At 41.2% G+C, this 27,722-nt stretch overlaps 2 protein-coding genes across 5 annotated transcripts; both read right to left on the bottom strand.

Moving 5' to 3' along the window:
• Positions 1-183: 183 nt before the first annotated feature.
• On the bottom strand, positions 184-12,551 carry cfap65 (cilia and flagella associated protein 65). Of its 4 annotated transcripts, none has more exons than XM_085765438.1 (35): positions 12,433-12,551; positions 11,923-11,990; positions 11,101-11,288; positions 10,898-11,000; positions 10,096-10,262; positions 9,799-10,007; positions 9,474-9,610; positions 9,165-9,390; positions 8,729-8,997; positions 8,456-8,641; positions 8,128-8,357; positions 7,824-7,983; positions 7,489-7,611; positions 7,016-7,267; positions 6,796-6,935; positions 6,593-6,677; positions 6,338-6,484; positions 6,011-6,176; positions 5,722-5,850; positions 5,386-5,599; positions 5,103-5,231; positions 4,788-4,878; positions 4,577-4,662; positions 4,339-4,405; positions 4,114-4,224; positions 3,807-3,998; positions 3,370-3,528; positions 3,064-3,207; positions 2,541-2,657; positions 2,234-2,368; positions 2,104-2,154; positions 1,733-1,953; positions 1,438-1,569; positions 520-858; positions 184-376 (listed from the first exon to the last, which is right to left on the bottom strand). In XM_085765438.1, the coding sequence occupies exons 2-35, from the start codon at positions 11,986-11,988 to the stop codon at positions 280-282; spliced, it is 5,268 nt and encodes a 1,755-aa protein (XP_085621564.1). In that variant the 5' UTR covers positions 11,989-11,990; positions 12,433-12,551; the 3' UTR covers positions 184-279. The 4 variants fall into 4 exon arrangements, with proteins under 4 accessions (XP_085621564.1, XP_085621566.1, XP_085621567.1 ...); XM_085765440.1 differs by having other exon boundaries at positions 3,067-3,207; XM_085765441.1 differs by having other exon boundaries at positions 8,128-8,354.
• Positions 12,552-12,900: 349 nt separating this feature from the next.
• On the bottom strand, positions 12,901-16,355 carry LOC146964781 (uncharacterized). The gene is made up of 3 exons (XM_085764564.1): positions 15,642-16,355; positions 14,484-14,644; positions 12,901-14,035 (listed from the first exon to the last, which is right to left on the bottom strand). The coding sequence occupies exons 1-3, from the start codon at positions 16,105-16,107 to the stop codon at positions 13,706-13,708; spliced, it is 957 nt and encodes a 318-aa protein (XP_085620690.1). The 5' UTR covers positions 16,108-16,355; the 3' UTR covers positions 12,901-13,705.
• Between the last annotated feature and the right edge of the window lie 11,367 nt (positions 16,356-27,722).

The following is a 27,722-nucleotide window of genomic DNA, read 5'->3' as shown; positions in this document are numbered from 1 at the left end:
TCACACTCATACAAAAAGGAATAAAATATATTTATATATATAAAATATATCACGGTCAAAGACATTTCATATCACTGAAATGTTGCTGAAGTGTCACATAGTCAGAGGTTATTATCACTTATGCTCAGAACTTCTGTAATGACTTAATACAACTACAACATACTTTTATGAAATATTTATGGAGGAATCTGTGAGAAGTCAGCAGGCCAGGAAGGAGACACATGAATAAAGATGAATAATGGAAAGGGGATACAGAAGAGATACAAATTATGCGTCTGATTATCCAGAATGGGGAAAGGTGGACCGCTGATGGACAGAGCTGGGCCTGTGGGATGTTGGGGTGTCATTCTCATTAGCCATGGCTCTGGACATCCTCCTGGTTTTAATGAAACACACATTATGTTAAACATTTTGTATAATGTTTTAATCCTGATATATGCAATAAAGAGAAGAGGGAGGGAACACTTCCAGAGCTACCACATGTGTATGCATGCATGTGTGCAATGTGTCTGTCCTCACCTGGTAGAAACAGGTGGTAAGATAACAGTGCGTGGGTGTGCTGTGAGGACAAGCTCTCCTCTGACAGCTTCCATCATCAGGTTCTGGAAGGTGTTAAGCAGTATAGCCTCACTCAGGACATCAGGTACACAATGAGCGTGCAGTGTGCTCTGTGTTGGAGGTGCGTTTCCTGAACACCCTGCTGTCCCCTCCCTGTCCACTGTGTTGTGCTCTTCATGTGATTCAGTCTTTGTCTCGCTTGAGGATGTGGGACACACTGGGGAGCACTGAGAGGACTGGTGGAGCTTGGAGGCCAAAGTTACCAGAGTGTCGACGAAGGCTGAATCATCCAGTATGCTCCTGGAAAAAAAGGAGGAAGATACACAAATACAAAACAATATACTTAAAGGGATAGTTCAGTTTTTTTTTAAGAGGGGTTGTATGAGGTACAAATGGCCACATAAGTATAATATAGGTGAATTGATCCAGCGCGTCGCAAAGCCTGCCTGCACGGAGGATTATTAAGTGAGTTGTTTAGTTCCAGATAAACAAACTTTTTTTCCGACCAGCAGATGCATTTTAAATTTTTACTTTATGTCGTACTCTTGAACTAGTGTATTATTTTGAGACAGGACTTCTCATAGGCGGTGAAAATACACTGATTAATCGCCCCCCATTCAACAGTTTACTGCCTGTGTCTCTGTGCAGCACGATGTGCCGGTATTTCTCGGTGGGGGAAGGCAGAGACCTTTCTACTGCAGATATTATACTTAGTGGACAATTGTACCTCATACAACCCCACTTCAAAAAAGCTGAACTATTCCTTTAACCTAACTGTAAATCCAGTCATTACTGTACAGTACCTAACTAAAAATTGCATTTACAATCAAACAACCAAGATAATTTAGGGGCATATGGGTCTAAGTGTGTATTTGTCACCTTAGCAGAGAATTGAGTACGTGTGTGACAATGTCTCTCCCAGGGTCATGTGTTGGTGCAGGCAGTCTAACAGAGAGCGACATGCTTGAAGAAGTGGTTTCGGGCTCCTTAGGTTTGACTGACTGGAGACGCCTGAGGAACACAACAGAGATAATCGTTACTGCTTGTCTCTCGATGGAAGATGGACCACTAATTTCTTAAACTTTTAATATTTTAGTGAAATGTTTACAAGCATTTAGAGGGATTTCTATCTGTATCGCAAAGGTCAGGATGTTTCTCATTAATGTTACCTTACCTAGAAAGATTACTGAACTGGTCAGGAAAGTGCGTGAGGTACTCTGGAAGTGCGTGGGAGCGTGCCGTAACCTCCAGATGCAACAGAGCAGGTCGTGGTGGCTCAAGCTGCCTCCGTACTTTAGTTGTTTCTCGACGTGCCCGTCGTTCAGCTTTTGTTGCCTTAGTGCAAATAGACCCCACTGTTTCATAGCTACTACTGGCACAGATAGGGGGAAGAGTCTGCAGAGCAAAGAAAATTAGACAAAGAGGTGTCATCAAAATGATGCTGGAGATTTAAAAACTCACAAATATTGTATGATGTAGACAAATGAATTTGATAATTATAATGTTTATTCACAGGACAGAGCCTTTACAGCAAATGAAGACCACCTTATATTTCCTGAGTGGTGGCCCTTTTCTTACTGGAGCTGCTACAGGTTCCTGTAACAAGTAAAAAGGTGAATATGGAGAAGAAAACAGTAACGTAAATTTTCCAAAATTTCCCAATTTGAGGAAGGACCTTATCTACCAGATCCTCTTGGATTTCCGAAAGGTTCTTGTCTGTGATAATGAATTCATTCAGTTGCCTCTCTCTCTCTTCCTCTAAGCGCCTCCAAGCATCATGGTACCGAGTCAGCCCAGCTTCCTGGAAAACCTGAAGAGTAAAGAGGAAAGAAATAGAGAATACAATGGCTTGGAGAACTACACTCTCCAAAACTGAGCTAACATATCAGTGAATATTGTGTTTACATTTAATATGCTCAAAAAAACAAACAAAAAATCAATTGTGCTGCTTGATGAGACTTTACAGTACACTGCTGTGCTACCTGACATATGAGATCCAGCTGATAAATGGTTGGGTAGTCAGTAGAAGTGAAGGTGAGGACGCAAAGTACACACTCCCCTGGACACAGACTGCCTTGCTGTGGAGTGATCTGCACCACCTGATAACAACAACACAACAACTCAAACATCATCAGCATGTTACACCTCCATTGTCAAATTCAAAATGCTTTTATTTGTGTGTCACCTGGAACATAAATAAGTTTAAGTTTATTTATTTAAAATAGGGACAATACATATTAATGGACATATGCATGTAAATATGCAAGATTATAGCCAACGGCTAATTTCCATCTTCAGTCCCTTATAAATAAAAGCTAATTCTTATAGCAACATATAGCTAATCAAAGAAAAGAAGCAACTTGTTATATGGCACATGTATGTGACTTTCAGATACAAGGAGCGAGGAACTGTTTGTTTCCTCCTCAAGATGATCTAATTTACACAAACACATGAAATATTACACATATCTTTCATGTACAGTAGTGTATGCCTTTCTGCGCCTACTACCTGGCTCCTCTGCTGGGACAGGTCCCATGTGTAGTGGACAATCTCTGTTTGAGACACGTTGGTGAGGAAGAGGATTCTCGAAGACTGTGAGCTCACAGAGATGTCACCTAGAGAGACACTGTCCTGAGACAAAAATGCCACCTATGCACAAACACACACACAGAGATGAATGCAGACAGCCACAGTTAACAACAGCCACCAAGGTAGAATGACAAGGAACAGATTAATGGTATTCAGCAGAATCTAACTGAGCTCCCATTTACATTCAATTACGATTGAATTAAATGCCCTTGAATTTCTCACCTGTCCTGGGAATGGCACCCTCTGGACAGAGGATACTGGTGCCTTGGGTTCACTGCATTCAAAGGGGTTTGAGGAGCCTAGTGCCGGACTATCAAACCCACACCCCTCAAACCTCACCAGTTTCGACTTCCCATCCTGGATGTGGATTGGAATATCCATCTAGTGATGCACACAAGTCACAAATCAAAATCTCAAGCAAGAGACTAAACATATGGTGACAGTGTATTCTCAATGACTAATTGTGTGAAGACAATGGCATATATTGTTATTATTATGAGCTGAATGGCCATAATGCTACAGAAGGAAACACGTGGCGAAACAATGTAACTCCAGTGAAAGATGGACAAACCAATTGCACAGTATTTAGGTTCTGTAGGGACAACAGCAGGGCGAGAGCAGAATGAAAGAGTGTAAGTACAGTATTGTTTAATCCATACATGATACATCTTTGCCTCCAGTGGAGAAAAGATCCATTCCAGTATGGCCGTCCTACCAGGAGGAATCTCTCCTTCTGGGTTGAGGCAACACAGCACTGGATGGTTAAAATTATCCATCTGAAGCTGTGACAACACAGCTCTGTCCACCTCATAATGGACTGGCAAGGCACCAGCATTGTGTAGTTCATACACCTGCAACAAAGACACACAAAATTTGGTTAATAATAGATAGAAATATTATATTAATTGAAATACAATATTTATCAGACCACAGGTCACAGTTAAAAGTTTTAAGTAAAACACAGACCTGCTTGGGGGGATTGCAGTCCCCAATAGTTACAGAGGTGAAGACATGATGATTGGAGGTAAAGAGGAGAAATGGTCTGTCTCGCCCCTCTGTCACACCCTGGAAGTTAAGCTGAGCATAATGACAGATCACAAGGAGTTGAGGTTAAGGGAAAATCTAACAACTATGATTCAACTTATTCCGGCAAATTATTTTTTTTATATTATCACTGGAGTTGTGCCTCACCAAGATCTCTCTGCCATAAGAGAGTTTGAAAACAACAGGAAGCCGATTTAACCCAGCAAATAAATGACTGTGAAGGAGGAAGTTTGGGTTATTTGGGGGCTCATATGATTAATGATCTAAGACCTAGGAGAGTGCAATTTTGATATATTTGTATATAGAGAGAGATCATTGTCAGGATAATAATAACTCTCTGACTTGAACAACAGCCTGAACTGTATCTTGTGCGCAAGTAACTGACCTGTAGCTGAGGTGTACTGCCCTCTGCTGGCCTGGCTGCAAAGTTCCAACACGTGGTGAAATGCTGAACACACGGTTTTCTTGAATCTGTCAATGAGGTGAACATACAGTATCTGTGCTTTACGTCAGTAACTTCTTTATAGGTAAAATGTAGTGATATTGACTCATTCTTTCTTAATGTTTTTGGATAAGAATATAATAACATGCCTGACCTTCATCAGGTTCAGCTCACTGCTGCTGAACTCTCCTGTCTCTGCCCAGTACTCCGTCTCTATCTGTTGGTCCTCTGGAAACAAGAATGCCCTAATATTGAAGAGAAAAAAATAAATTAGTCAATCACACTGTCAGTGGAGCAAAACTAAGTAGAAATCTGTAACAAATTCTACTTCACAGTCTATGGTAGTGCGACTTTGCTGTCTGTTTTCTACAGAGCAGAACAGAGGGACATTTGTGTGACAATTTGATATGAGATGTAGTTTTATATTGGATGACCATATTACTGTACCTACAGTCTGTTGTTTGCTTACCAATCAACAGGGATCGGACCAGGGTTGTGCAACATCAGCACAAAATCTGAGGGGTCTGAATTCATGGGAGCGGCACCAAAGTAGAAATATAACATGGTGTTGGTGAAGGTGGAGGGATAATTGCGCAGACTAGAGACAAGAGGAAGAGACAAAGTCATGCACACACCACAATGTACTCTAAATATAAGACATCTATTCTACTTGCCAAAACTAATTGAAAATGCAAAAAATATGTGCAAGCCAGCGGTGTGTAAATGTGTGTTTCATGTTTCTATATTCTAACCTGTGTCTTGTGGGGGTTCGATGAGTGAGTTCTGCAGAGGAGGGGTTGGACAGCAGGTGCTTGTTGAGGCTTCCCAGCGACAAGAGTTTCCAGAGATGCACCTTGCTGAGTCTGGCCAGGCTGCCTCCACCGCGCACATCTGTCACCTGCAGGGTGGGGAACACACCCTTGGCTCGCACCTCACACAGTGGCTGAAGAGGAGATGACGCACAGCCTGGGGAAAATGACAGATAGAGAAAGGGAGAGGGAGAGAGTGGTAAGCATGAAGAATTAACTGAAAACAACTGCAGAATATATTCCAGCATGTAGAGTTTGTGTGTGGGTTTTGTTAACTACCACTAGTATTCAGAGTCTGGTAGCTGATTTTCCACGAGTACTGGGTTCGTCTGTTTGGTCTGATGGTTGATCGGAGCAGCATTGTGGAGCGTGGGGTGATGGTTCCGCTCTCACAGTCCAGCTGTAGTGCTAAAAGGGCCAGACAGTACAGACTATGTTCAGACTAATACTGTACACTGGTTCAACTGTATCCGTACTAGCGGTGGTTATCAGTCTAACAGATACTCATGGTAAAATCAAAAAAACATTTCATACATAAATCTGCCACAAATACCACAGAAGAATTTACCAATTTGCTCAGTTTCAGGGTAGGAAATAAGTTCTTCATCTTGAAATATCTGCTGCACGGCGAGGTGAAAGGTCACAGGACAGGGGCTGTTGTTCACCAGAGGAATTTCTATTGAGCGGTAACTTCCAACTAGAGTATCCTTTAAATCCAGGACTGCTTTTTTTGCCTGGGAAGGTGACAAACATGTAAACATTGCTTGGTTCAGTTCACATCAACCTTCATTTGAAAATTTGAATTTATTCACTCTAAATGTTATATGAATTTTCTAGAACACAAAGTTACAGTACAGACACACACATACAAACACACATTCAATGACAGGCCTACCTCAATGAAGCCTTTGGAGCCCACTCCCACAACGTTAAGGGTGTGTTGCGACTTTTTACATCCATCAGTCTGGACTGGCCAAAAGGTGAGAGTAGGTGTGAGTGTGTATGCTTTCTCTGCCAGCGGACTGAAGGACCAGGTCTGGACCTATAATAAAAATCAATGGAGTCAACTGCTCAATAAAATTTGGCTTAAGTTAAGTGAGTACTGTGTCCATAAATGTAGTGTCATGTGTGCTTCTCTCAATCCCCTCACTGAGCTCTCATTGGGATGGAGTTCCCCAGCATCTGGTTCAACAGAGATAAGGTCCTGGTCTGGCTCTGGAATGCTCCATTGGAACCTGACACAAAGGACAAACACAGAGATACAGTAATGCTGTAGACAGGATCAATGATTACATTAAGGTTTACAAACAATAAACTGAAAGACGTCAGAAATACAGGAATCAGCGAACCAACCGTAGCGGTAAACAGCTGAGATTCCTGATGTGGTGGGTGCGTTGTGTCTCTGAACCCACGATTGTTGGTTGGAAATATAAACTGCCGTCTCCCTCAAGAGACACACAAGGCTTTTCCACCGCATTTACAACTTTCAGTTCCTAAAGAAAACAGAAAGAAACACTTGCAAGAACAGCATGACTATTAAATAACAATACAAAAGTTGCCGTGTGTTTAGTACCTTTGTTTGGTTAGCAGCATTGAGCTTCAACTGTAAACTGAACCCCTGTTTGGGATTGTCTTCTGTGGGAGTTGTTCTGAGGGTGAGGATTTGGTGATGACCAGGTCGGACGAGACCACAGTTTGGAATTACAGACATTGATTCGGCCAGGGCAAGGTCTGAACTGTGGTCCAGACAGAAAGTGAGAGGCAGGTCTCCACCATTCTGAAAGAGCACCGTTTGATAGGAAAGAGCACTGACAGCTGGAAACACCTATAAAGAACAAGACGATAAAGTTATAGTGCCTCAGCCTTGATGTACTGCAGTGTTTCATGTCAAGAGAAAAGATACATCAGCTTTAATGCCATTTTCATTTTTTGTTGTTTATTGGGTGAATGGAAAAACAAGAGAGGGATCAGCAACTAACGGAGACAAATAAAGAGAGAGAGACAAACACATAAACATTTGTGTGTTTTTTCATGGTTATGTCTCACCACTCGAGTGGGCTTCAGAGAGCAGCATGGGGTGAAGTGCTCTTTGCCGGGCTGAAAGGAGTGGCCAATGACTCTGACAGTAACACACCAGGGCGGACACAACAGTTGCTCCCCATTGTGATCCTACAGCATCCAGAGAGGGGGGGGGGCAAGGAGTGAACAACATCAGCAAAAAAGATTTGCATAAAAACTGTTGCTGTGATTTTAACATGAGAGAGAAATGAAGAAAAATCCAAAAGAACACACTTTTGACAGCATATCTTGTAACTCAAAAGAGATGTATCTCAACTCATTTTTAGTGGATGCTTTACTGTAGTTAAGAAAATCCTATATACCATTTTATAGCATCCAAAGCATTCAAGTTGGGCTCCATGCAAAGTGTTCAGCTGTTTGGGGTCATAGGTCACTCTGAATGAGGTGGATTTCAGTGGAGCCAGGTCGCATGATGAGGGACTGACAGAAAATGCAGAGTCTTGGGCAACAGTCCACACCAGGCTGTAAGAAAATCAGAACCAGACATAGCAAAAAAAAAAATCTATAAAAACAGATGAACAAAGTCCATCAAGGTTTAACATAGAGAAAAATGTGTGCTGGTAATGCTACTGTGAGAAGCCAAGATCCAAGGCAAGGCAGTGGTACCTAAGTTTCCCTCTGGTGTGGTTGATGATGGAGACAGGCTGAGAGGCTGAGGCGGACAAGGAGCCTGACATTTTGTGATTAAACACCAGCTCACTAGGCACCACAGACACATGTGAGGAGGATGAAGAATTGGAAAAGAGAGGATCCGTGCACCCCAAGCAAATTTGGTAGAGCTCCTCCATGGGGGTTCTTGACACAAGAGCAGTACTGTCCAGTCTGTGGCTTGACTGCTAGAAAATGACACAGAGAAAGATTCAGGGCCGAAGAGACAATATTATACCCATACTGCATTATCTAGATATCATGTATGTTCTCTGTGCCACTTCACCTCTTCCGTGGTAGAGTGCAGCTGCTGCTGATCCAAATGTAAATTCTGGTCTGGCTGCACAGCACTGAGAGTGTCTTGTCTGCGGTTCCAGTGAAGCTTGTACAAAATCAAGTGTTCAGGTTTCAGAATGGCAGGTTTCTGAAGTTCTGAGTGACAGGTACCAATCAGATCAAGGAACAGAGGCTCCTAGAGGGAAGAATATGTAGGCAGATGGTTAGAATTACTTACTTCCATATTGTGCGTGTGTGTATAAATCTACATATTGCCTCCTACCTTGTGCAGTATGAGACATGCCACTCTCCTGTGGTGTGCAATGGGCTGTGTGGGCTTATAAACTGCTTTCAGTGTAATATGGCTATGTGGGCGTACAGTGCCACTTGCTGGTTGGATACTGAACACACTGTGCCCATTACAGTCTATGTCCCACTGGTAGATGGCCTCAGCTGGAGAAGAATTAACCAGATCCACTGTTTGTGTGACTGTTTCTCCCTCTTTAACACAGCCAAAGTTGAGCACAGAGGAGGACAAGGAAACTTTGGGACCTAGTTACAAAAAGAATCATTTTTTTAAGATCCTGAATTGAAGATCCTCCTCCTGTTATACAGAAAATGTTTAAGAATATACTTGTGCAGTATCTGATTTATCACTTTAAAACAATGTTGTTGTTTTTTTAACTAAGAATGTGTTTGCTTTTCTGTGGGTTCCTTACCTACACAGCTCCCGATGAGTTTAAGAACGGTTTCGCTAAGTGCCCCTCTGCATTTTACAGATAAGTAGTCAACAGAAACAGTATCCACCAGAACCGGAGAAAAGGTGACTGTAACTCGTAGTGATCCACCAGGAGCCACACTACCCCTGGAGACATCACATCTGAACTCTGACCCAAATAAAGGCAACCCGCCAGATAGTCGCGACAAGGAGAAAGACGCAGCTACCTGAAGGAAAAGGTAAGAGGAAATGAGAGGAAAGGTCTTTCAGAGTGCACATATGCATCAGTGCATCTTCTTGTACTACTCACAGGAAGGGGGTTGGAGATAACAAAGTGCTTCTGCAAACTTTTACCAACTGCCACAGAACCAAAGTGTAGCACTGAACTCCCCTGTTGCTTTTCCTCTGTCTCAGCTGGATTTCTTATCTGAAGACATGGGTATTTGGCTAGAAAGGGGGCAAGACAAGAGTATTAATGCTGTACTTCTAATGTTGGCTCATTCCATAATGCAAAAGATCATCAAATCAAAGCTGGTTTGTTTAATTTGTTTCAATTTTTTTATACATTGACATAAACATGCAGCTAAAATCTTTGGATCTGCTAAACTCATCGTCTCAGTTTCTGGTTGTAGTACCTATTGCCTGCAGCAGCACAGTGCAGCAGCGCTCTGCCTTGTCCCCATCTTCTCCAAACCTGCAGAAGGCCTGTTGCTGGTACACCGTTGCCTCTTGTGGCTGGAAGACCACGTTGATGTGACACTCCTGACCGGGACTCAACAGGCCCTGCTCAGGGCTCAGCTGGAATGGCGCTGTACACAACCACTCGAAGCTTGTCTCGAGTTTACTGTGGGAGGAAGAGTATGAGCAAAGTGGATAAGAGTCAGACACAGAAGAAAAAAAATGGGAAGAATTGATGGGCAACAGTGATGTACCTTGAATTTTTTAGCCGGAAAGTTGTATCTGAGGAGTGTTGAACTGCACAGATGGGCAGTTGCACAGTGTCAGGCATCTCCACAGCAGGACAGGGAACGGGGGCACGGAGCCGTATTTGGAAGCTGCCATCTTTACCTTGAAACTCAATGCTGTCCTCATAGTCACACTGTACCAAGCAGTCCAACAGACAAAACATTTCACAGACAGAAGACAGAAAACAGTTAGATCATGTAACAACCCTGAAATAACTATAAATTGTCCTATTTATGAGGTCTGCAATTTAAGAACAAACTTATGTTTTGTTACATTTGAAAGCCTTGTAACACAACATTTTTATAATATACAGTATGTAAGATTGGCTAGATAAAAGGGATAGTTCAACATTTTGGCAAACTGTCCCATTGCCATAATCGCTATAGTCATACCAGTAGGTTTGTTACCTTGTCAGTGCAAGCTATTTTTAGAACAGGGGAGCAGAGCCGCAAGCTGCTCAGAGCTATGCTATGGAGGCTCAAATACACAACCCAACAGCTCCAAAACGCTCTTGTGGACAAAGTTGTGACCCACACATTCACCACGCTATGAGATAATAACAAAACGTTACGGGACAGAGTTGTTTTCGAGGTAAATTCATGCAAAACCGCAGTTTTTCGGCAAGCAGTTTCTGCATTTGCCTCGAAAACAACTCTGTCTCGTAACCTTCCGTTATTATCTCATAGCGTGGTGAATGTGAACGAACCCAATGAGCCAATTTGCCAAAATGTTGAACTATCCCTTTAAGTTTGGTACTGTATGTTTTACCCTCATTAATGGTCTAAAGGTGACTGGGATGGAGAAAGTAGCCCCTGGACTGAGAACAACTATCTCTGGAATTGAGATAGTGAAAAACTTGGACACTGGAGGCCTGTGATGGGTCAAAGAGATAGAGTGTTAGTCTGTTATATCTTGACAGAAACACCTACATTTGTTATATGATAAGGTGTGTCCATGTGAGTTTGAAAGACCTCACGTGTAGCTTCTGCAGCTTGTTAAGTGTGTTCTTTAAAAGTACTGTTTTGGTGAACTCGCTCTCGAGGTCCCAGTCATCCCAGACCAATTCTGGCCTCGTTTCGAAACCAAAGAAGCATCCTCTTTGGTTAAATGCATGTTGCTGCCGCTCTCTTCCCTTTTGCCTGTGGTGATTCCGTGGATACTACCGGGCAGGGCAGAAGATGAGTTTAGGAAAGAGTCATTAGAATAAGAAAAATAATGCATTGAACATTCAGTATTTAATAGTCTTTGCAGAGGTGAACAGCCATTCATCAATAGCTGTTTTGAAAAAGACTCCTGAACTCTGTCATTCTTATCAATGTAATTATTGTGAGACCCACCAAGAATGGATGAGATCATTCATGAATTAATATGTTTTGTGCATGTGTGCCATTACATCAGAGCAACTGATGCACAAATGATGAGGTCAGTTTTATTACAGTGCAGTTTAGAGGACACTAGCTGATGAGCAACACTGTAACTGTTTAAGGACATACAAAATAGACCAATATTAACAATAATCAATTTTATTACAGACTTTTATGGCCCATTCTCTCTAAAACTGTCCCTCTAATAGTAGCCCACCTATTTGTTTTCCTTATAGGAAGACATAAACGGAGAGAAAGGACAGTGACAGCTTTATGATAAATAATGGACAGATATGACTCATGGACCATTGCTCATGAGGGGTGGATATAAAGTGATCAATTTTAACACACTATTGAGTGAAATGTTAATAAACAACTAGCAACTAGGATATAATGATGTCATGTTGTTTCTGTTCAGTCTTTAGTTACTTTGAGATCGTTTCCAGGGGTGGGAGGCTGCCAAGGTGCTCCTGGACCTCGAACCTCGGCAGACATGACTGTAAAAGAGAAAGAAGGAACTTTTACATCGACTTATTTTGGATGTCTGAGTGTGGTATGTCGAGCTGGTTTTTCAATGTGGAGATCCATGTCCTAGCCAGATTTATTGAAAAACCATGGACTCTATCACAGAAATCATCATACCCTACGTAAGACTACTTACTATATTGTAACTTAGGCTATTGTGTGTATTTGTAACGTATGTTGGATGGGCACGGTAATGTGCATGTCGGCGGCACAATCAATCAAACAAGATAATACAAGTGGGAATATGTATTGTAGTGTTTTGTTGAGAGCAGTTTACACACCTTTTAAACGTTACACAAGCTGGCGTTGGCGTTAGCTGCACATATCCAAGCTAACACAGGGCGCAGAGAGCTGGTAGCTGAACAGACTAATGTTGCTGATAAACATAACCGCGGACGTCTAACGCAACTTTACCTCCTTCCAAACGTCAAATAATGAAGATGGGCAGCAAGGGTAACGTTACTGCTAGCTATTTACTCCGCGTGAGTTATGAGAACACCGCTGACAACGGAGGTTTGAGAAGTTGGTCGTCTGTTTCCATGGCAACAAGCAATTGTTTGTGTCACCATAGCAGGCTACCACTGTAGCCAAGGAGGGACATTTCTAATCCGCGAAACTGGCAGAGGCTATTAAAATTAGCCATTTATACCTACTATAAAGCGAATTTAAATTTAACACGATGCATAAATACATGTTATAATGTTTTATTATGTTACAAACATCCCTTGTAAAAGTGTTCCATGCATGCCCTTATTTTGAAATCCCAGTAGGCTACCGGAAGTAAGGAGACGGAAATAAAGTAGCGAAGTTCCGAAGATGCGGTGATTGTAGCCTATGGAGATGATGCTACATGATGGATTGTAAAAAGTCGTTACACAGACACACTCATTAATTCAACTTTATTTAAGAGTTTCCTCCACAAACCATTGGCGTTACATTCTTGATGAAATATATTAAATTCTGTAATTTTAAATTATATTGACAAGACCAATATGAGAATAGTTCACAAACTGAAATTGCAATATCAACAGTAAACTTTCATTTCTATACAGTAGCCTAGTACATGCAGTCATTTCTTTGTGGGTGTTGCTTTTACTAGGAATAACATGCAATTTCACAAAGATAATACAAAACAAAGAGCTGAATATTATAAAAGATATGCCTAGTCAAAAAACTACAATATAACCTGAATAGCCTACCATTTTTTTTCTTGTCACTCCATGAGTAGGCTATAATGCCCCATAACTTAAAGTGGGTGAATGCAAATTGGTCTTAAGTTTCCAATATTAGTTCAAAATTTGTAACAGACTGGGAAGCACTGATAATAATGTAACACTGACAATATCTCCAGGTGATATTTATTGTTTTCATCCACTAGCCTACCTACCGTGAAAGTGCTATATCCCCCCTCCCACCCCATTACCAGCACAACAACAACCACCTCACCCCTTCATACAGATTCAGTTTCATGTAATTCATGCACAAAAATGCCCTTAAAACAGAATTATGATGTCCAGGTGGACAAAGTAGATAATGTTTAGATAAAATCTGTTTTCATATCTATCCCAATGTGCAGATGTAAACTTTTTTTTGCTATTTAGGGAGGCCACCATACAGTATGGCACTGTGTGTTGTCTTCTCAAGAGTAATAAACATGAAAAGACATAAAGCGTGCTGAAATTTATAGCTATGAAAAAACCCTGCTTCTCGTCCCTTCCCCCAGCTCCTCATCTAAATAAGAATTGTAGTTCCTTGTTCCTCCCATAGCGTTCCTCATAAAGCCTACAGAGCCTAAAGAACCTGCCCTCAGCATGTCTGTCTCCTCTTTTTCATCCTCATCCACCCCTTCGAGTTCTTCTTCATCCTCTAGACTTGAGCTGTGTGAGTCAGCCTGAGGCCTGGCAATGTCCATCCCCTTTCTCTCTGTATCTGTCAGTGAGGATGTCAGGGCTGCTTGCTCTTTGGCTTTACGACTTCTCTTCCACTTCATACGTCTGTTCTGGAACCAGATCTTGACCTGGTGAAAGAAAACAGGAGAGAGAAATGTTAAAAAGGCATGCCGTGACTTGATTAAATATTGTGAGCGCTCTTTGTGAGTTGTAACAATGGTGTAGCCTACCCAACTTTGTGATGAAATATGATTTTTTTAATCTGCTCCTCCTCAAGGAAAATGAGTGAGGAAGTTGTACTACTGTATGTATTGTAATAAGAAATAATCTAACATCTGGTGAATATATTAATCTTATAATGTTGAACAGATTTTAAACTAGCTTTTTTGCTAGGACTGGAAATTATGTTTTTCTTTTTATACATGTTTATAGTCAGCCAATATAACTGAAAGTTTACTTAATGCTCAGTGTTGGTCATTGCCGATATATCTTCAAAAGAGTCTGATATAGTAACAAACGTCAGTGTATTGTGTTAGGCTATGTCATTATTGTAGTCTCAGGTAATTTCTTCCTCACCTGAGTTTCAGTCAGCATGAGTGAAGTGGCCACCTCGAAGCGTTTAGGCCTGGACAGGTACTTGTTGAGCTTGAACTGGTTTTCTAATTCAAGCAGCTGCTGACTGGTGAACGCTGTCCTGGGCCTCCTGCACTTCCCCAGCAAACCTGCCTGGGCCGAAGCTGAGGGGCAAAAAAAAAAAAGACACAGGCCAAGAGCAAAGAAAGGGGTTATTCTGGGCATTTGTCATTGTTTACATTTTTTATTATACAGACAGTTTCATGCAGCTTATTTCTATTAGAACACAACAGCGGCCCATAGGCCTACAGCAGCCTGAGAAAAACAGAAATAAAATATTAATTTGACAGACTTTTTAAAAAATAAATTCTAAAATGAAGATCCCACAATCCCCCAGTTTGTTTACCAGTCCATGGTTTAAATGCTACAGGCCCAGCTGCCTGTCTGTCTTCCTGTCTGTGTATCTTGCTGTCTCTCTGTTCGTTAACATTTATTACCCTGATGTGAGGTGGTGGTGAGAGGATATTGCTTTAGTGGGGTAATAAACCACCAGAGGTCCATTACCTTAATGAAAACACTATAAATGTTATCAATTGATTAAGTGGTAGATCTATTTCAGGTGTTACCTTTACCGTAAATGTTGCTTGTTATTTTTATGAGATAAATTGTCCTTAAGCGACAGCATCTCAATGTCAGGGTAGGCTACTATCAAAACCAGGATCAGCACACAGGTGATAGGAGACCCTCAAACATGAATGGTTGCTGGCCTTTTTACAGACAGATAGAATTTATATTTAAAGAGACAGTAATGTTTGAGCCCTTATAGGATGGGCCTTTAGCTATACATCCTACCTTATTTTAAAATAAAGGACCTATTTTCTGTCTTTTTGTGAACTCATTCTTCTCACTTACTTTTCGTCCATTTGATTTAAATGAAAGAAAAATATTTTGCAGAATGAAATAGGCTACAATTTTAATCTTATTGTCCAATTACGAACAAAGCTTAAATTTGTAACTTGTGTAACATTTTTATTGAATGATATTTGAATTAAACGCATAATATTTAGTTTATGTAAATAATAAACTATAGTAAAAGATTCCTGTCATTTTGACAAGGCTGTCTGATAAGTTATACGTGGTGGGGGGAGAAAAAAAACTCACCTCCATATTCTCCAAATCTGGGCAACATCAACCCAGCTCTGATCCAGGGCTCCAGTGGCACTGTCCCGGGCATGGTGGCCCCCTTCAGCTGCTCCGGGTATGGCTGGACTAGCTGCGTAAAGCCGGGGTATATGAATGCGGGGTGCTGGCCCCCGAGGGCCCCCAGAGGATACATGGAGCCCGGGTACATTCCGATGAGACCCCCTTGGTGCAGAGCACTGAGTCCTGACTGGGATAAGTTGAAGAGCTGGGACTTGGACAGGACTGGCGGGGCAGGAGAGGAGCTCGCTGGGTTTGCATGAGGGGAGGGAGTCTCCGAGCCGCGGTTTGACACCGGACTGTCTCCGGGGCTCCTGCTGTAGTACAACCCCGGGGACGCAGCATCGCTGTCAGTCCTCTGCTCCACGTCCTGTGCCAGCAGCGCGTCAATGCGAAAGTTTTTTGACTTCTCCACGGCGGCAGTCATTCTGTTCAAAAATGTTTCAGCTGATGTTAAGCTACGTGAAACTAAACTTGTGATGAACTTAACAAATAGATTCCTCTGACTGGTCTCTGTAACTTCTGCACTCACTGTTGACCTTATATCTTTTAGAGTTCGCAGAAACTGCTGTTTTCACTCCTCTGCGCTGAAGAAATGTTTTCTTTTTGCCCCTCTCCACTTGTGCCATGCGCGTAAATAACACACATCACTCTCAGACAGCTTGCTGAGAAATCACTCGCACTGAGTATATCTATAAAAATCTGCTGCATCGTGATTGGCCAGAGCCCTGCAGTAGGGCAGGCTGTGCTCCTCATGCTGAAGGGTCAGTTGTAGGCTAGGAATTCAAGAACAAGTGAGAACTATAGAAAAAAAAACTAAGAAGAAAACAAAAAGGCATAGAAATAATGTTAAAATTCTTGTAAGGTTTAAATTACGGGTTTAATTTCTATTGCTTTATGAACAATGCATGTGTTTCTATTTTTCTTGTTTTGAAGGCTATTTATTTAGTTCTCTTAGCTGTTTGGCAGTTTGACCTGGTTTAGGTGAGATTAGTTGAAGCTTTCTCTCAATATGCACATTCACATTCACAAACATGCCACACTCACACAGAGATGCACTTTATAACTTTACTGGGTTAATTGTTTTTATCTCGCTTCAGAGAGATGATGAAATTCATGTTTTTACAACCAAATCTTCATTAGATTTTATTGCCTGCTAACATTGATAGAAACCCGCCAGGTCTTATCAGGCTGTTGCTATGATTATCAGTCATCACCACATCATGGACCTGATAATTGAGCTGTAAATTGACAGAGAGCAAACCCATTTTCTCTCTTTGCAGACCAGGGTCACACCTAGACGGGGTGATTAGGTGACACAAAGCCTTGTTAATTGTTTGCTCTTTTTCCCACCACTATACAAAATGTATATCAAGATTTATTCTAAGTCCGGTATAGTTAACAACGTTTCATTTCATCACATAACACATCTGGCAGATGTTTCAACTGAAAAACAATTAAGTGATGGACACTATGCGTGCACCAAAAGTATATTGTAAGTGGGTCTTACAGTTGTCAGAGGATGATGGGCTTTCAGAACCCCCCTGCTATCTATGGGTTCCATAATAAGGGAACCACGGATAAAAACAGTCAGGGTTGCAATGTCTTATATGCAGAGATGATAATGGTGGATGTCATTCCTTGGAGGAACACAGTATAGTCAAGATGGAGCAAAAGTCTGCATGATAGAGTTCAAGTAGTCGACATATTCGCCAAATCAATGTACAAATGTGTCAGGTGGAGCTTCTTAAGTTTCACTTGGCTGTAGACTGCATTTAAGTAGGTGCTCACTGCAGTTTGGTGATTTCCTGCTGGTTTATACAGGACTGATAAGAGACAGTCATAGGCCTGGGAAAACAAACCGCTCTCACTTCAAAGACAAACACACCAACACCTGCTGAACTACCCAACATATAAACTTAACGACCAATGAGTTCATGTGGGTGTGCAGGCATGTGTGAGTGACCATCTAGGTAAATTATTATCTCAGTGTCACGATATGATATGAAAGCTTCCAGACATCATGCTTTTTTATAAGTCGACAAAGTTCTATAACTCATTGAATAGGCAGGTATTGATTGTTTCTGTTGTGTTCTGTTGTGGCACTGTTGTAGCCTGAGTAACAGTTACAGATTAGATTTAGTCCAATGATTTTAACAAGTGAAAGAAATGCTGATAAAGAGTCATTCCACATTTGACTCATACACACACAAAACACATTAGGCTTTGATGTTCTTTGTTTAAAGTCATCCCGCAGGAGACACAGGTTACTAATTTACAAGTTACATCATCCATTACTGCAATGACTCACAGTAACCTATCATACTCATAGTCCACAGCGAAACCAAACACATTTAGAGGAAAGGGATGCAGAAAGTTGTCAGATTGCATGCATTACAATGTTTCAGGTAATGATGTCATGCTTTTGGGATTCAGTGCATGTATGGTTAATGGAAGCATTCAATTGGAGACTAACCTTGTTCATAAACAACACAAAGTTGCTTTGTTTAATTGTATTTTGAAAGACAAGAGCTATGAAATCTACAAATAAAGTTCTCCCCACATGTAGTCCAACATTTTAATTTGTTTTCTGTTAGTCTTTTAGCAGAAGGAATTGGCATTAAATTACAGATCAAAGGTTATTCACATCTATGTGACATTATCTATGACAAAATAAGTGCTGTATTTGTTAGTGATGAGGACATTCTTTCCCATTGCTCCCATCAGATAGGTAAAAGAAAAAAAAAAGAAAAACGAGAGTTGTAAATGTATGCTGTAAAATAATTACACTCTGTGATCTGTTCTCCATTAGATAAGGAAGAGAAAGCATATATCACACTGTTTAATAAAGTTTTTATAATATGTCTTGACAGTGACACTGTAGTCAAGCACAAATATCACATCATTTGAGATAAGGTCCTGTAGATAAAGACAAAGCACACAACGTTTGAAATTTCACACCACTGAGAGTTATTATGTTTGGTAATATAATGTAATTGTGATTTATGGTCAGATTGCCACATGAATCACCCTTAACAATAGACTCTTTTGTGTTCTTATGACCATACACATAGCATTTATCTATTCAGATCAGTCATAACTTGATACTTTGTACAGTAATATACTCTGGTGCGAGGATGAGGTTGACCTGTCTTTGTAGTGTCTGATTTGACCATAGAGACACTGTTGATCAATAACATTTGAGGATAAAGGCCTCCGTGTTGAAGTCAGGAGGCGTATATGACTATATCTCATCCACTCTGGTGAAAATGAGAAACTCACACTTCCCTACCAGTACCTACAGAAGCAGCAAAGAAGACTATTTAAAGCAGATATCAGTGGAATGTTTTTGTTAATATAAGTCCTAAATAGTCCTATTTTCCGTCAGCAATCACTTACATGAAGTATTTCAGCCTAAACACGAGTCTCTCCGTCACTCTGCTCTGCTGTAACCCGAGGAGAAAATTTTCCTTGTGGGATACAAGTGTTATCCAATGAGGAGAGAGAACGGCATGAAGGGCTGTGTGTGCAGCCAAGGGATGCGCGTGAATGTGGTGACGTAGCACGAGGACCAATTGATGCCTGACAAGGGCGGGGGCTGCTAACTCATGGTGCGTTCAAGGAAACTCGTACTTTGTGTTTTTCCTTCCTGTGAAGTCATACCAGTTCGATCTGGTACGAGTTCACGGGTCGGAAGTTACGAGTGGCCGTTATAGGGAACTTTCACAGACAACAGGACGGTAAAAACACGAGCTACGGGTTACCTGGAACGCTACCAAGTCGTAGTTGTGACTTGAAGCTGTAACTTACGGTTTCAAAAGCCTGCCTTGAACACAGCATTAGCCGAAACGGCCGTGCCGCTGTTATCTGCTTTAAGGGTTTTCAGGCTGGTGTGTGACAGACAGTTTGGCTGTAATGTTTTCACTTCATTCCTTCTCAGAAGCATTATTCTGCTAAAAGTATTCCTTTAGCATCCATGATTTTTATTATTAGGTACTATTATTTGTTGTTTGTTGCAAATTATCTACCAGACAGTGACGTAATACTGAAATCAAAATGTATGAAATGTAGGAATTCCTACAGGAAAATCTGTAATGGCCATTACCACTTTGATGCTTTCATAGCCTTTGACCATGCATCAGGATTTAGCTATAACATGTGGAATATGAATTACCAAGACAGTACATCCCAATGGATGGGATTCTATTACAGATGACAGCTAGGATAAAAAAAAGAAAATCAATACTGTGGTTAGCCATGGCTGCCTCACAAGCTAGCTTTCTTTTTTTTGTCTTAGGATGTTGTGGATTTGTTGGTCTGCATAAATCAGATCATATTGTGGGCAGAAGAGCAAAATTAGGCTACATTTACAGTATGTGCACTTATTTTGCACCGAACTCAAAACTTTGTAGCAATGATGAATGCAGACATATCAGGTTTTTATGTGTCAAATTAGGAGACTGATGCTTGTGTTATGGCCAATCACCACGCTTGATGTGAGCTAAACTGTCTGGTGCTCTCTCCTGTTTGATCCTGGTTTATACTTTGTAGATCCCCCTTTATTCAAAACACACCACAGATGCCTTTGCACTAATGAATTTTGGCATTGTAACTGTTGCATTATGGATGAGATGGACATATTTTTTTAGTAGCCATGTTTGGATTCAAACAACCTGAGAAACAGATACAAAAGTATGCATGCAAAGGCTCTCACACTCTGATGCAGACCTGCAACAATGCAGACCACAGAGGAAGTAGACAAGAGCAAGTCTGGGAGACACAGAGCACCTACTCAGGCCATTGGTCCTCTCTACCCTTAGCTGTAAAAGAACCATTCATGTTGCCTCCATTCATACACAAATGTAAAAGAGGTTAAGTCAGTGGGCGATGTCTGTTAACCCACCATAGTTAAGGGGTGAAAACGTTGTCACCGTGGGAGTACATTTCTAGTACATGTTAGATTTTAAGCATAAGAGTAATGATTTGATTTTGCTGTTGATGCAACATCACTTAACATTCATATGAACCATGAGGGGAATTGCTGCTTATACTAATTGACTGTTTCATATTCTGTTTTTCCAAATGAGCCTCACTGCTGACATGAGTGCACTGGCCCCTGAATGTGGAACAGATTACAGATTACAAGGGTCGGTGCATTAGCAAAGTAAAATATGACTATGTATCCCAGGAGACATTAGGGCAGGAAGAAAATCCCCAACAGATAGAGTATAATAAGGCCTGTTGTTCTCCTTCTGTCTGTGTCCTATTGTGATCCAGTCTAATATCTGCTTTTGGTTTCTATTGTTTTGTCTATTGTCATGCCTCAGTTTTGCTCTGGTTGGCCTAATGGACCGCAGGAATGGAACACTTCCTGGTTCAGCAGGGGTGGGTGTTCAGGGTTGCAAGGTTCAACGTCGTCCAAAATGAGTTGATTAATGACGGCCGTCACAACTGAGACTGGGACATAATGAGGAGGACAAGAGGGAGGAGCGGAGGAGGAGAAGAGGAGTGTCCGAAGGGGAGGAGGGAGGAGGAGAGCCGAGATTGGATGATTATTACTTAGAACAGTAAACAGTGAGATGGCAGTAGAATGGGATGGGCCTTCAGGGTAGAAGTGGAGGGAGAAAGGAGAGGAGGCAAATAGCTAATTAGTACTAAACAGAGGTCTGTGAATGAGGGGAGGAGACAGACACACGTAGAGCTGGTTAATACACAAAGACAGGGGCAGTGGCGGGGCAGCAGAGAGGAGGCCGCACAGAGCAGTTAAACATCTGTTGCTCTGTTGGACACCCAGACGCTCTGCAGGGTCAGGTTCCCAAAATACCTGTTTCTCAAACATGCTCTTCCCTAAACACAAATCCACCAAGGCTTTAAACTACTGAAAAATACTGTGCAAAACGAGCATCTGTTTATGTGCCCTCGAACATATTTTGGAGATTTAGGTGAGTAATGAATGTCTGCTGTTCCAATTTGTAGGTTATTGAGCTTCAGGCAGATGCTGGCACAGAGCTCTCTCTTGGAGTGTTCCACTTTGGAAACAATGAAGTAACCAAGTACAACATTTTCAAAGTAGCAACCTGATTTATTTATTTTTTCCACTGAGTTTAATTTTTCTGCAGTCATCACTGATTGGCATTGTTGGTGCCATTCAACCAAATCATTTTCACTTCCATGATGAGATTAGTTAATTAAAGACAGTACTTTGAAGAAAAGAGATGTACAAAGAGATAACAAGCAAAGCCTCGATTCCCCGCTGCAACAAATCCTGAAAAATATTAACATTGGTGGAATGACAGTATAATTGGGTGAAAATATACGATTTCCTGTGGGAGTGTGATTAAGTTATGAATCATTTTCTCATAACCCCAAATATGCATTTCCATCAGATTTCTGTCAAATCTTCTTTTTTTCACATTTCCTTAGAGTTCAGATAAAACCATCATATAATGTTGGGAAAGTCTACCAAAACCAGGCCTATGGTTTCAGGAAATGAGCACTAAGGAACCTGGGTAAATAAATCAACATATTTTGTGGGGCCTGCTCTTGCAGTACACAAAAAGATATCACAGATATTATAAACCAAAATACTGGAGCACTGAATTTTTTTTAACACAGATCTGCGAGTTAAGAGATTACATAATACAATATTCTATCATTCATCTTTCAATCTGTTGATCAGTTATAAAAGACATTTCACTCAGAACGAGAACATTCATCTTAGGTTTGGTATTTGAATCCATCGTTGAAAAAACTCACCTTTGACCAACATGGCAGCTCAGCCATCTAACAGAGGGACGTGGAGGACAATATATTTCTAACCAGAATTTGAAAAGCATAGATTTTTGACTAATCTCTCCTCTTTTAACTGTTTGTTTTCTGAGGTTTTCACACTTGAATCCCAACTATAGAACAAAATGACAGAACTGCTTCCCTCATCAGATGCTTCCTCTCCTCCCCTCCTTTCTTTGTGTGCATCTTCTCCTAACTATTGCCGCGGCTTGTTGAATCCAGTCGTCATCATTCTCTCCGTGCCCCTCCATCTTCTCAGGATGAAGACAGTTCAATTAGCCTTGTGGTCTGTGGACACTCCCACCAATCTATGTTTGTGGGGTTTAATCAGATCAGGCGTGTGCATGGGTTTACATGTGTGTGTGAGTAGAAGGTTTAGGGTTAGTTAATAAAGGGACACATATAATTCTTTATCATCGCCACACCTGACACTGTTGTTTATCTCTGCTCTTCTCTCTCAGCTGCACCAGTGCCTGACAAATCCACATGCAACACTTTTTTTATAGTTCAAGTGAGGAATATTAGATAAAAAAGGCTGGGGAGAGAGGTTTGTAATCCTGGTAATGTGTGTGTAGGTCCCTGGTTACTGAAGTCGGCGTGTAAGATGTTACTCTGGGTGTAAGTGCATATTTAGATGTGTGGAGATTTATGGCTTGAAAGCAATTTGGTTAAAGAGGTGATGCATTTTGCACCCTGTTCGTTGAATTGGTGACTTACAATGACATGTTTTCCAATGGATTATATTTAAAGATATACTGTAGTGCTTTAACCTTGTTCAATCACTGCTTCTGTTAATTTAAACCATGGGTTGTAATACATTTACCTAAAATTGTATTTTGTATTCATTATGTTGGCATCATTTTACAAGATGATTTAGGAGTATGAATACTTCATCTTGAAAGAGTACAGAAAATTAGTCTGGCTGTTAGTGTAGTGAGAAAAAAAGCATATAGCTATAATCAAAATATGTCCATGATGGATGTGACAACATTGTCTGCTCTGCATTTTTCATGTTTTTCCAACTACTGGGATAAGACTCATGGACTTGTCGGAATAAGAGAACACACTCCTGTCCCCAGACAGTGTTGCTCTGTTCTTGTTTACATGAGAAGGATGTGTTGGACGGAGGCTATCTAGAGGTTAACAGGGGAATTAGCTTTGCTTTAATTGGTCGTTTTGACAGGGGCGGGACTGACAGGCTTAGAGGAGGGGCTGTCACTGCTTGATGTATGTCGTCCCACACTGAAGATGAGATTTCATTTCCCTAATTGACCCCCCCCTCCACCCACCACCTCCCACCCCCTTGCCCTTACTTTACACCTTCTCTGCTTATTGTTTTGCTCTGCCCTCTGCCAGAAGCTCCTCTGTTTCCACTCTGCCTTGGCTGCTTTCCACCCCAGATGTTGCTTGTCTAATAGCAGTCTGAACTATTTAATTAGCTACAGTAATATGCAATGAAAAACCAGGTGTTGAACTCATTAGTGTCTTAAGAACGTCTTGATGAATCATTACCCTCACCGTTTTACTCCGAGGAGCCTCTGTAAAGCCAGGAAAGAGAACTGGCTATTCAGCCTCTATGGTAGGCCACTAGGCCGTGACTTTTACCCCAGTTTCTTCCCAAGACCCCACATCAATTTCCAAATTTGCATGTCTGATAAAGATGATTGAAGTGCTGACACACTTCTGTTTGGTTGCTGTGCTGCCTGCGCTCCCACCTAATGTCTGTAAATGAGCAGCTAATGATGTGTGTGTAGCTATTTGCTTATCCATATCAACTCCGCAGCTGCTTGTGTTCGCACGTACAAGCAGACACTCCCTAAAATACACAGACACACACGGAGACATGATGAGTTTTGTAGGCACAGAGACAAATGAGCGGAGAGATGGCGATGATTTATTACTTCACTTACTCAAATTTAGCTATGCAAGTGAGCTTTGTCTTCTTTAAAAGACAGGGGGGGATAGGAGAGCATTTTGTGTACGCCCTGTGGCGCTGCAGGATTTTGTCATATGTCCTGAAAATGTTTCAGTTTGGGAAAGAAAAATGTCTCTCAAACTATGGCAGCTCCCACTACCATCCAAACTTAAATGTTTCAGCAAGTAGTACAGCTTTTTGGTAAATTCCCCCGCCTTTCAAGCAGGACCACCAGCAGGCCAAACACTTAACCTGGCACAATATCTTGCACAGGCAGTAATGGCCCCCTGACTCCCACCCACTGGCTTTGGCTAACCTTAGGCTACTCCCTTTTCCAAGTGAAGTTAAAAAAAATATTTTTCATAGGAAGCCTCAGAAATCAGGATGAATTGTTAAAACTTTGGTGATCCCTAATAGTCAACCCTTCATGTAGCAGCATTATGCTAAGCTAAGCACATGCAAAGCTAATTACACTTCCATCATTCTCATCTGAGCTTTGTATTTAGCGCTAATGAGCAAATGCTAACAAGACATTAATCACTGGTGGCTGACTGTATCATCAGTTAGAGTCAGTGATACATGTTGTTTATCAGTCATATAGCTCACATTCACATTCAACACGTGTATTCTCATTTAGTAGATGCAGACGTGGCAGATGAATAAAGTGATTACTCCTTTCCTTCACCCATGTGCAGCTATCCACAGATGGCGCAGCAGAAGCCCCGTTTCCACCCTCAATACCGACCTCCCCTCCTCCCTCCATTCTTGGCTATTGACGTGATAATGGCTACAAATTGATGAAGCCATTGAGTGCGCTGGTGACACGAGGGTGAGTGGGGACACAAACTCTCCACCACCCAGTAACACTCATTAATCAGGCCTCCTCCAGCCCCCCGGCCCTCCCTCCAGACTGCCTGACACACTGCCAGTGGCAGTAATGTAATACGCTGTCTGTGAGTGTCCACCATGTCTGTCTTTATTTCTGTCTCAGGCTTTTGTCTTATTTCTTTGTCATCTGGTAATAACATCACTGATCAAATATTTGGGGGACATTACTTACAAGATGTTCTGTTCACCTGCTGTATATTGACCCTTAAGATGGGTTTCCAAAAAAGTATGTTATGGCACAAAGAAACTGAAAGAAATAACCTTTGAAGGTAGAAATGAACCTTATTAGTCCTTCATGGAGGGTAGAGGAATTCATTTCCTCCAAATGACGGATTGTCTGTTTCCGGTTTTCTTTCAAATCACAGCATAGATTTATGCCAAAGTAAATCAGCGAGCTGGTGGCCGTTGTGTCGACATCTACATCCTAAACTCCCTCACTCAATAATGAAATCAGCCTTGACACTGTGACAGCTCAATACTGTCAATACGATTAACTAACTTCCAGCACACACACACACAGTTATGTATGACCACCTCGAAACAAAAAGGGAAAAAAAACAAAAAAAAAACTAATTTGTGAGCAAATAATAACTTTTTTTCTTCTATAGTAGACAAAATTCATCTTCATCTGATGTGATTCAATGAGAAAATCATTGATTTTCTTCCCCCATTTCAGAAAATTAATGACACTAGCTCCTGCTATTGAGGAGCCAGTGTTATTGCAGTCACCACCAATCAAAGTTATACAGAAAAAAGAAAAAGAAATCCAACACAAACAATAAATGGCAAGAAAGATGACAGCACAGTCTGAGGAATAGTTATTTTATAGTTTATGTCCCAGGAGATGTACCTCCATGAGGCGTGCAATATGCTAATTAAATCACAACAGTAAAGCCACAATATGACAATATCTCATAGTCCATGTTCTTCTTGTAGGAATGAGGTTACTTGTGATGATTTCACCTCTAATAATGTTCAACATTAAATTGATGATGGGAAGAAGCGAAGGTTAGGAGAAGGAGAAAGGTGGGAGGGGGGTTGCATGTTGAATTCATTAGTTCTCACTGAACTTTGATCTTATTGACTCTGGACAGCAGTAAATTCAGGACTTGGAACGGCCCATGCTGATCTGTGAGGCACATAAAAATTGCAGCTGCCTGAGTTTAATGTCATGTGGTTTATTTGGGATAAACAGGTTAAACACGGAAACTTAAAAGCCCTCTCTGGCAGTGAAAATGTCAAAGAATTAATGTGTGATGACTGGCTTAGTAAAGAGTCATTAATGTTTCTATTATCTGCATGGCATTGCATCTCACATCGATATTAAATAAATCTAAATGATGACTATCAAAGCGTGTTCTTCACTGATTAATTAGTCTCTTTACCAACGGAGCTGGGACGGAACAGAGAGTTTCCTCATTTTACACCATCTCTGAAAATGAATGTCATTGATGGGTCCACAAGTTGGATTTGACTTGCCCCTAGTGCCTGTGCTGTATTATTACAAAGTAGTGTGTTTTACCTACCAATTCTTCACCGGTCTGTGAGGTGATGCTACATTCATCTTCCAGGAAACGATCAAAATACTGTTTTGGAAATAAAACACAACCGTCTTTGTTTCCATTAAATCAGATATTCAGGTATGATATGTTAAATTACACAGGTGAATAAATGTGTTAGCCCTCGTTGACCCTGCATGGATAAACGGTATAGACAATGGATGGATTGATGTATAGATAATAAATTACACTCTTCTTTTATTTTGCTTCTGATGATCTGAAAAAAATGGCCTTAAATTAAATCCACTGGGGTCACTGCCAACTTTCTTCCAGCCTGTTTGAAAATCAGTGTGTGCTGAAACCCCTCAGTTCCAAGATCTGAGCCTGAGTATTAAGAAATCACCACAAGATATGAGAGACGTTTCAAAATCATTTGACAAAAGAATTTAATTATGGATTAAAATATTTTTTTTATTGTCTTAACCTCATTTGCTATTCAAATTACCAAGAAAACAATCTGTATTGCTGTCCTGTTGACAGCCTTCCCGGTGGAGGTTTGAGAGTTGATAACTTGTGTGCGTCTGACCTGAGGTGACTTGAGAAAATTGCTAAACTGACCACAAAAATAGCAATCAGTCACACTAGGAAGAGATCAATGCCACAGCGGTGCAGGGAAAGAGCACAAGCCATTTTCACAGACAGCGCTCCTGCAGGCCTCCCTTTATCTTGACTGTTGCCATCAGGTGAGCTCCGCTGCAGCATCAAGGTGCACATCACTCTTCAGACAGTGTTTGTCCTCAGGCAATGAATTTTTTAACGGTCAGGGAAGAGTAGCCACTGTGTATTTTTCTACTCTTTCATGGCTGCTTTCATTTATTTTACACATGCTTTGTCATTTCGAGAGAGAAAGACGGAGAGAGAGAAAGAAAAAGAGAGGCCTAACCCTGACTA

The sequence above is a fragment of the Trachurus japonicus genome, chromosome 21 (assembly GCF_045865225.1).
Source record: "Trachurus japonicus isolate A0001 chromosome 21, Traja_1.0".
In the NCBI taxonomy this organism is placed as follows: domain Eukaryota; kingdom Metazoa; phylum Chordata; class Actinopteri; order Carangiformes; family Carangidae; genus Trachurus; species Trachurus japonicus.
The sequence above is the reverse complement of the archived record's forward strand: the minus strand, read 5'-3'. Positions and strand labels throughout refer to the sequence as shown.

What these genes read in the sequence shown, in the direction of transcription:
- cfap65 (XM_085765438.1), bottom strand. Translation starts at nt 11,988, where the DNA reads ATGTCTGCCGAGGTTCGAGGTCCAGGAGCACCTTGGCAGCCTCCCACC. An exon ending in CCCCTGGAAACGATCTCAAA is followed by an intron (nt 11,289 to 11,922) that starts GTAACTAAAGAC and finishes CCTGCCCGGTAG; the next exon opens with TATCCACGGAATCACCACAG. An exon ending in AAGAGGATCTGGTAGATAAG is followed by an intron (nt 2,155 to 2,233) that starts GTCCTTCCTCAA and finishes TACTTGTTACAG; the next exon opens with GAACCTGTAGCAGCTCCAGT.
- LOC146964781 (XM_085764564.1), bottom strand. Translation starts at nt 16,107, where the DNA reads ATGACTGCCGCCGTGGAGAAGTCAAAAAACTTTCGCATTGACGCGCTG. An exon ending in CAGATTTGGAGAATATGGAG is followed by an intron (nt 14,645 to 15,641) that starts GTGAGTTTTTTT and finishes TTTGCCCCTCAG; the next exon opens with CTTCGGCCCAGGCAGGTTTG. An exon ending in TCATGCTGACTGAAACTCAG is followed by an intron (nt 14,036 to 14,483) that starts GTGAGGAAGAAA and finishes TTCTTTCACCAG; the next exon opens with GTCAAGATCTGGTTCCAGAA.